General features: G+C 37.5%; 1 protein-coding gene across 1 annotated transcript in view; it reads left to right on the top strand.

Annotated features, from left to right (window-relative positions):
* The first annotated feature begins 10,014 nt into the window (after window positions 1-10,014).
* LOC140245056 (guanylate kinase-like) overlaps window positions 10,015-10,170 on the top strand; it is a 33,136-nt gene continuing 32,980 nt past the window's right edge. Inside the window, exon 1 of the mRNA XM_072324650.1 lies at window positions 10,015-10,098. Coding sequence (XP_072180751.1) covers window positions 10,086-10,098 — 13 coding nt within the window. The 5' untranslated portion in view covers window positions 10,015-10,085. The remainder of the gene's footprint in view (window positions 10,099-10,170) is intronic.

Raw genomic sequence — 10,170 nt, 5'->3', positions numbered from 1 at the left:
CTAGTGGAAACCCGAGTCATTAAGGTATAGAAGTCTTTTTCACAATTTGAAAGAAAGTTAAAATATGTGAATTATTTTTTACATGCATTGACGGAAGAATGATTAACTGAAATCGCAGTGTATTAATTTTGATGAAGTGTTTATATGTTTTCACATTCACGCAAACACAAATAGTCATTAGATTTCCCTAATGAAAGAAAAAAATATCCGTTATATCACAGTATTGTGGTGTCAGCTTTGCAATAAAGAAGGCTAAAGAGATTGCCGTTACTGATTGTGAACAAGAAGAAACGTCATTTTTATCATAGTATTTATATTTACAAGCCAACAGAAGATTTTTTTTTTTGTCATGGTAACGGAATCATTTGCATTAGGCCTAGAACTGAATCTATTTCATTGAGTTATATGAAAAACGATGGATTTTTTAAGTGCCATATATAACTTTGATTGTATCATAATTATCACGATTAGCCAATTTTATGACTTAAAGCTTTTTGCCATTCTCCGAGTATGATTTCACCTTCAACAGCAGGTGAAATCATACTTTAACCGTCAGGCGAAACACGAGAGCATGATGATATGACGTGCATGACTGTGTTTACACCGACCTCAGTGCCACGTTTAGTTTATCTGAAAATCTGAGCTGCGAAATCAGTCTGGATTATAAGTATATGGTTAATCAAATGGGATGTGTTCAATATTAGAAGTCATTTGCAATATCACTATTGTTGAAAATGACGTGTTTAGTAAAGTTGACGGCACGTGGATACACGATAAGTATCCCTAGAGTGTATGTATTATAAAATGATTTCATAGCAATGTCACAGAGTAAAGTTCCATTGAACCATAACACGCACATGCCTTGACCCTGCGTCCGGAAAGAGAATAGAACCTTCATCTGTGTAGTCTATTTAAAACTGTTCGTCGTTTTGGGAATGAATTCCATCTGATCTGTCGTCCTGAAATGATGAAAAAGAGACAGCGTTGACGTCAGGCCGAGGGGTCAAAGTTCAAGCACTCTTGACAAAATTATATGTTTTCCAGCAGACGCTTAGAATAATATCTACATTTCGGAGAAGTTGCGTTCCAAAGGTCGAAGATTGATCTGTTTTTCCTACTTCTACGGATGAAAGAGGGGAGACGGAGAGAACGATTTTCCGTCGTTTAATGGAGGCATACGGGGTTAGAATGCATCCTCAGTCTTCAGATCTTCCCTATGATAGTCTCACGTTTAGCACACTGCTTACTGTCACCTGTATTAGTTCACGCACTCTAGATTGCCAGAACTGCAGAATCTTTGTCCCACTTTGGGAAAGGAATAACTGAACAGGTAAATTGATATAAAGGCGAATTGATTTGTAGTGTTACATGACTGCTTAACCTACAAACCCTGTGGCTCAAGTTAATTTCTGTAGTGTGAAAAGTGAGCTAGTGCAGATCTTCCTATAAACCTGACCATGGACTTGTATTAAAAAAAAAAGCAAAAAAAGCAAAGGAAGTGAATTTTCCAACTGATTGATCCTTCTTTACGTTCTGTGCTAATCATAATAAACAATAACAGCAACCACAACAATAATAATAATAATAATGATAATAATAATACACATTTATAAAGCGCATAATAATTATCGTAAATTCTCTATGCGCTTGACATAACATTATGCAATCAATCATGACATAACATATAGGGTTACAATCACCAATGCTTGAACAAGTAAGTTTTTAGTGCTTTCTTGAAAGAATCAAAGGAAGATGCTTCTGATTATTGAAAGGGGTAATGAGTCCAGGAGAGTGGGAGCTGACGATGTGAATAATATTCAGACATTGAAGGTATACGTCTAGCCAGTGTTTGTTTGTGTGTGTATGTGGGGGGGGGGGGGGTACAGTGCTCTTGGTCTTGTCAAGGGTCAATACTCCCTTCCATAAACACTGCCAGTGCTTTGTCGTCTCTTATCACACCCTCATCTTCTTCTTTTCCCCCGCCTGTCGAGAATATCAGACCTTAAAGAGGGCGCTGTTCTACAAACTGCATGTGCCAGACAGATCAGAGTTCCATCCTGTTTTGATAATGTTGACACATACCTATATGAAATTTTATTTTATCTATGTTTGGGTGTTCTTTAAGGCAGGAAGAGGACAGGGGCGTCGATGTCGGGGAAGGGGTGGGGCAGGCGTAATCATTTTGCCCCCATCCGTAATTATCGAGTTATGGACCATTTTCTTGCCTTTTTGAAAGAAATTTGTCCCAATATTTCACCCAGTGTTACGTGCACCAGATAGTTTAATCTCAATAAAAAATAAATTAAAAAAAATGAAAAATCTCCCTCTCCCTCCCCCCTTGTTCCCTTACATGATAGATTTGGTACACTTTTGAGATCGACAACTTTCCGAAAGATTTAACCAAAAGTGTGTGTGCTTCCAACCAGATCTGTCATTTCAATTCCAAAAAATGCAAAAGTTCGTTGTGTTTAGATACATTGCATATTCAAATCATGTTGTGTCTAGATACAAGTCATATTTATGTTGTTGATTTAAAGAAAGAAAAAAGAGAGAGAGAGAGAAAGATGGGGCCTGTAATTTGCCCCCAGACAGCACTTAACATAAAGCAAGCATTATACATCTTAGAGATATATAAACAAGAATATTAAATATATCAAGAGGATTAGTCTCCACGAGGGAGCTCATACTAGTAATCGTCTCCACGAGGAAGCTCATAATAATTATTATGTAACAAGTCATATTATGTAACCGCATGCAGTCACGTGCTATTGGCCTGTTCTGCGTTATGTCATTACGCAGTATAATAGCTTTTTATGTGTCTCAGCATGTATTCCAATATTTCCACCTATTTACAATGTTGCTCATAAGTACTTTTACATGATTGGAGGCAGTGAGTCTGCAATAAACACTGGGGACAGTCAGACCTCACCTCATTCTGTTCCTTCCTTATTTTGGAGTCACTATTTTCTCAAGTATCGCAACATACAACACTCTAAAAACACAAATGTTGAATTAGCATTTAAAAGGGCCGAGGAGTGACAACATTTTCAAAGTGTTGGTTTTCCTGCTAGATTCAACATTTAAAATGTTATCTTAAAAGTTGGATGCAACACTTCAAAAAATGCTGTCACTCCTCGGCCCTTTTAAATGTTGATTCAACATTTGCGTTTTTAGAGTGAAGGCAAAGTTCCGTTTCATGTGGGAGGGTTTTATTCTCTTCCACATTGTTAATCCTCCCCCTTTTGGTTCCCCTCCATAATACCACAGTGCTCCCACAAATTATGATAATCATAATAATAAATAATTCTAAAAATGCAACAGCTCCCTCGAATGGGGGAGGGGTGCTATACCTACTCCCTTCAACAAATCCTCTCCTTGTTCGGACTCCATCAGAGTATACACTTTTGGGATAGACTATTTTCTGAATATTCGCAAAATGTATGCGTCAGACCGTTTTATTGCAAATTGCAAATATTTTAAGCTCCGTCGTGTAGGAAGGGGTATCCCCTTCCACCCCATGCATTCCATTCTCCTCCGTAGACTTAGGCCTATATGGATGACAACGTCAGCCCTGCGCGGACAAGAAGTAACTGATGCCGTGATTTAGCCATTCATATTTCCTTGAATATATTTTTCTTCTTGTTTTTATAAGATAGAAAATTTCCTAATATAACTCAAAATGTGCTCTGATCACTGAATTTCAGTTCTGAAGGTACAAAATTTCCCTCGTGTAGGAGGGAGGATACCTCACTACCACACATAAGCCTACTCCCCTTGTGCGGTCCCGTCCAGTATACACTTTGGGGATTGACAATGTTAAAGATAGGAACCTATATGCATCATCAATTTTATCGTTATATCTTGATTCTAAAAATGTAATTAAAGCTCCGTCATAATTATGTTGCGTGGCTGAGTAGCCACCTCCCATCCACACTGGAATCCCCCACCCCACCCCACCTCCATGATTTAGACTTAATTCGACATACAGTGGTTAAGGCTTGTCGTCTGAACGTAACTGATAGTTACGTTCAGACGACAAGCCTTAACCTCGAGGTTACGATGGTTAGCGCTCTAACCACGAGCCGCGGGGGTCCTCACTCGTAGTTAAGCACCGTGTGGACACAAAAATCAACGCACTGAAAGGGGCAGGAATTTGACCTCGAGGTTTCGTAACCTCGAGGTTAAGATTCGTCGTGTGGACACACGTCGTAGTTAGGAGGCAAGACCTCGAGGTTAGGGCTTGTCGTCTGAACATAACTGCTGACGGCACGGAAGATGTGATATACTGAGATTTAGCCATTTACAATCAATGAATATTTCTGTTTCTTTGTTCTTACTTTTTCATGAAACAATTTTCACCAAAAATGTGCACCAGTGCACGGGGGACATATTCATGAAGCATTTTGTCCGACAACTTTGTCGGACAAATTTGCTGTCAGCCAATCAGATACAAGAATTTCAGCAGCTTTTAACAGTTTGTCAGACGAAATATCTGACAAAACCAACGCTTCATGAAATGCCCCCAGATGATCCTCACCTCCCGGGCTCCCCTGTCGTTCCCTCCGCTCCCCCCCCCCCCCCCCCCGGGTCCTGTTTCATAAAGCTGTTCGTAAAGTTACGAACAGCTTACGGGCGACTCGTGATCAGTTCTGATGTGCTATATTACTTATCAGAATTTCCATAATTCAGCACGAGAACTGATCACCAGTCGCTCGTAAATCGTTCGTAACTTTACGAACAGCTTTATGAAACACCCCAGGTATCCTCCATGTTTACCCCCCCCCCCCCCCCCGGTCCATGTATATGAAAACTGATCGACGCTCGTGCCCAGGGAGCAGCGGTCTCTTGGGAGTTAATTTTCCCCCAGAGACGAGAACTATTATATTCCCCTCAGCGCGCTGCGCAACAAGTAATTGGGAAAATGATCTTTTGGAGAAAATATCATTCCCGCTTGGATATAGTGAAGTATTACATCCCTGTAATGAAAAGGTAATTACGTATGAACATAATTTTACATATGAACATAAATTTGTGTCATATTAAACGTTAGATACATAACCTAAAAATGTTAGTTAGTATGGATATGGGGAAGTTTGATAAGGTTATAGGTTTGAAGGTTAATGATTATGTTTTGATAAGTATAGTACAGGCCCGTAGCCAGGGGGGTGCGTCGGGTGCGTACGCACCCCCCCCCCAAATTCTGAAAGGTCCACTTTTTCATAATAACTGTTTTTAGCAATTCTCAAGATAACAATCCAAATAAATTTAAAGACACATTATATGCTACGTAAATGTGGAAGAGTACGTTTAACAATGTTAAAAATAATTGTACGAAACCCTTTTGTTGTATGAACCATCGGATCGTCCCCATGCACACAAACACAAATGTTATGTATCAATTTGTGCGAGCTATTATTATATTGGCACTGCATGCCATGGCCCTTGGCGCGTGTGACCGGTGTTTTTTTTTTTTCCACTGGCCGCCCGAGTTCGTGCGATTCGTGGATGACATTGAGATTGACACTTGCATTTTTTCACAGGAACAGGGGTAAGTGGATGAAAATCTAATAGCCTCAAGTTTACATATATGATAAAAATTAAAGAAATTTCCTCGAAATTACTGTAATCGAAAACCTGAGACATTTTATATCTACGTCTCACAAAGATATAGTACATGTATATATAAGTACATGTTGGCATGATAATGCCTGGGGACAGATTATTATGTCAACTATTTTCCATTATGAATGCATGCTCCAATCAAATTGTGAAAAGGTGGTCATGAATTAGCATTTCTTACGAACGATCAGGAGAGACAAAACAAAATGAAAGACCTGTCTTACTCCAGTTCTCTTGTAACACTCATTGGGCCATTATGCATGCCTAACGAATTATAATAGCTGCTTTTTCTAGCCCTTTTGCTAGTAGCAATATTCGAGAAAAGATCATCTATCAAGTAACTGTACGATCTCCGTGCATAATCTAATGCTTTTAAACACACTTGCCTACTCGCCTTCAGCTGGCATTTGCTTACAGTTCCAACAAATTATTAGTTATACATTTTCTCATGTTGTGACAGTTCGATTGGTTCTCATTTTGAAGTGAGCCAAAACCTAAGAACATTCTCACTTATAATTTCCAAAGAGTATTATGCAGGCACGCAAACTCAATTTAGTTGTATTTCATTTAAATGTAATGGGTAAGAGGGTATGAGAGAGAATGGAAAGTGCTGAGCTATGAAGTAAAATGGTAAAGTAAAAAGTTTGTCAGATAGTATTACAGAAGCCTGAATATTGCAAGAGCTCCGGAGTAAAAACAGTCAGGGAAAAACCCTATGTATGATAACATTGTGAGAGCGTTAGACTGCATTGTGACGCGTCGTTATTTAATTTACATTCTTTATTCATATTTTTCATAAAAAACACAGGTAATGAGCCGGATTGGGTTAAAATTCTCACTTACAGCTTTGTAGAAGTCTGAGTCAACAGTATCACACAGTACTTCAAGACGTATTAGTACAAACGATTTCTTGAGCCTGCACCGTTTCAGGCTCTGTTCTGGATACGGCGGTAGAGACTCATACTTTTTGTTGTTTATTTTATCATTATTTACTAATCTCTTTTCTAACTTACAGGTAGCGGATTTCTTTGCAGGCCAAATTCGGAAATGTACTGTTGATTATTACTTATACATTTTCTCATGTTGTGACAGTTCTATTGGTTCTCATTTTAAAGTGAGCCAAAACCTAAGAACATTCTCACTTATAATTTCCAAAGAGTATTATGCAGGCACGCAAACTCATTTTAGTTGTATTTCATTAAATGTAATGGGTAAGAGGGTATGAGAGAGAATGGAAAGTGCTGAGCTATGAAGTAAAATGGTAAAGTAAAAAGTTTGTCAGATAGTATTACAAAAGCCTGAATATTGCAAGAGCTCCGGAGTAAAAACAGTCAGTGAAAAACCCTATGTATGATAGCATTGTGAGAGCGTTAGACTGCATTGTGACGCATCGTTATTTAATTTACATTCTTTATTGATATATTTTCATAAATATCTCAGGTAATGAGTCGGATTGGATTACAATTCTCACTTACAGCTTTGTAGAAGTCTGAGTCAACAGTATCACACAGTACTTCAAGACTTATTATTGTACAAACGATTTCTTGAGCCTGCACCGTTTCAGGCTCTGTTCTGGATACGGCGGTAGAAACTCATTCTTTTTTGTTGTTTATTTTATCATTATTTACTAATCTCTTTTCTAACTTACAGGTAGCGGATTTCTTTGCAGGCCAAATTCGGAAATGTACTGTTGATTATTACTTATACATTTTCTCATGTTGTGACAGTTCTATTGGTTCTCATTTTAAAGTGAGCCAAAACCTAAGAACATTCTCACTTATAATTTCCAAAGAGTATTATGCAGGCACGCAAACTCATTTTAGTTGTATTTCATTTAAAAGTAATGGGTAAGAGGGTATGAGAGAGAATGGAAAGTGCTGAGCTATGAAGTAAAATGGTAAAGTAAAAAGTTTGTCAGATAGTATTACAAAAGAAACTCATTCTTTTTCGTTTGTTTATTTTATCATTATTTACTTATCTCTCTTCTAACTTAAAGGTAGTGGATCTCTTTGCAGCCCAAATTCGAAAATGCCTAGAGATAGCTAGTAACCAAATATGCTACTATAATTTAATAAATAAGAAATAACCATTCCAGTATGTATCTTAGTGTGCACAGTAAGACAGATCAAATCAAATAGGAAAACATCTGAGCACTAAGCCTGAGGTCTGAATTTGCACTCAACTTCTTCCAATGGCTAACGGATGTTTAATTTTTGAATTTCACTGACCTCCAAATTTCACAAAGAAAACCTTCTTAGCATGATGGTTAATATGACATTTGACTGATATTGGAGATGTTTGCGAATCGGATCTACTACCTTTAAAGGTCCAGTTTACCTTTGGGAGCAGTGATTTCAAAAATGTTCAAGATATCATATTTGATGCATATGTGTAGGTCTGTTGTATCATAAAACATCCTACCATATGAAATATTTGCAATAAAACCTAAAATATAAGGAGATATCAGGGTTTTTCTCATTAAACCGTAACTGTATACGGTTTAGTCTGGAAAAATTTTTATTATAACTATTGTTCACATTTTGTGTATTTAACAACACTTAACATCGATTATACGGATTCAAATTTTGACAGTGGTTGTTTCTATCCCTAACTCACATTTTAGAACTATTTTATAGCACTAATGCTTTCATCTGCAAATGGTAAATTATGCCTTTAATATTATTAAATCTAAAATGATTATTTGAAAGTTCGGAAATGCTGGAAATATCCTACCACAAGGAGGCAAAATATAAATGGTTCACATTTACAATTCATTTTGTTTTAAAAATTTTCTTATTTATTTTCGTTTTTGACAAACTCGCATACCAGGCTTCAGGCCTGCTAACGCGGGTATACAATAGAAAAAATAAAAGTTAAAAAACAACACCAGGAAAATCACTATTCTCAATTTTGCGGCGCGCTACGCGCGCAGAGTCTCGAACACAATTAAACTTTGCAACTTCCTGGCAAAATGAGTTTTTACTATTTCCTAGATGAAATACCGTAACGCGATTGCATGCAACAGACAAAAATACAAATTTCCTCGAGACTTTAAAACGTCATTAAAACAGTCAAAATTCACAATTTGCGGCGCGCTTCGCGCGCAAATTCTTATACAACTTTTGTAGTTCGGTCGTCCAAAGATAATACCTTCGGTACCAATACCAATGATGACACACACACACACACACACACACACAATTATGTATATATATATATTATATATATATACATAATTGTGTGTGTGTGTGTGTGTGTGTGTGTGTGTGTGTGTGTGTGTGATCATTGGTATTGGTACCGAAGGTCCGTTTTTTTAGTGACCGCACCCCCCCTTGAAAAATCCTGGCTACGGGCCTGTAGTAGCATAACAATTGCGGTGTATTTTTATTAATGATGCTGGTTTAAATAGGATATGAAAAGTTTGACAAGTTCACAGCTTGGTCAACTTAAGATCAATGAAGTCTTTGACATGTAGTATAATAGTAATATTTCTATATTTACATTGTCTTGAAATTCGGATATGAATGATAACACCAATGTTATGATTTTTCTGTAATTTGATTCAGGAGTAGAATATGACTGTGATGAGATTTTCTTTTTCTTTTTTCTTTCTTTTTTTTTCTTTTTTTTTTTGGTGTGCAACTAATATAATATATATATATATATATTTTTTTTTTTTTTTTGCACATCCAAACACAGAAACACTCAGATGCATATTATAACCTTCAAGATCTTTATACAATTATTTTTTTCAGGCATAAAATACATTAATTTGTATTGTTTACAACTTTTTATGTACAGTTATTTTGATTTGACATATTTTTTGTATACACACATAATACACTCAAAACCAGCACCTCTGATGCTGCTAGGTAGTAGTACTTAAAACGAGGAATGTTCGCGTGCATTTTAATTTCGCGAATTTCGCGAGCGCCAAGATTCGCGAAATTAAAATGCACGCGAAAGTTCTTGTCTACACTAGAGATTAGCTTCTACTCTAATGCCAGTGGCACTTCGCGAAAATTTCATGCCGCAAAAAAGGCCGTCGCCTTCAATTCGCGAAAAATTCATGCCGCGAATATATCATGTTTTACAGAAATTCACACAACCGAGTGTTTGTTGGGACCTTTGGCTTGTATTATGCGCGTCTGCATTTCATTGCACTGCATTGCATCACTGCCTGCAATGCATTGCCTGTACATGCGTACGATCTGTATGCGTAACTAACCCTGTTCTCGGTCGCCAAAAGAGCGATCGAGAGAGCTACATGTACGCTAACTTTTAACTCTCCAACTCTCTGGCTGGCCCATCGCAGTGTACGTGTGCGCCTTTTCAATCAGCACTGGGAATACGCAGTTAGCAAGCCACTCTGACGATCTTCTCACAATCACATATTTTAGAATCGCCACCAACTCACCTTGTTCGACTGGGCGCTCCTTTGATTTGACTTACTCCACTTTACGTAGATGTTCAGAAGAGGTGTGTATTTGTGGTTTTGTGCTCTTCAAGACCTTCGCTTAAATATTCTGTAATTAACGTGATAACTATAGC

This window comes from Diadema setosum, chromosome 22, assembly GCF_964275005.1.
Source record: "Diadema setosum chromosome 22, eeDiaSeto1, whole genome shotgun sequence".
Classification (NCBI taxonomy): domain Eukaryota; kingdom Metazoa; phylum Echinodermata; class Echinoidea; order Diadematoida; family Diadematidae; genus Diadema; species Diadema setosum.
The sequence above is the reverse complement of the archived record's forward strand: the minus strand, read 5'-3'. Positions and strand labels throughout refer to the sequence as shown.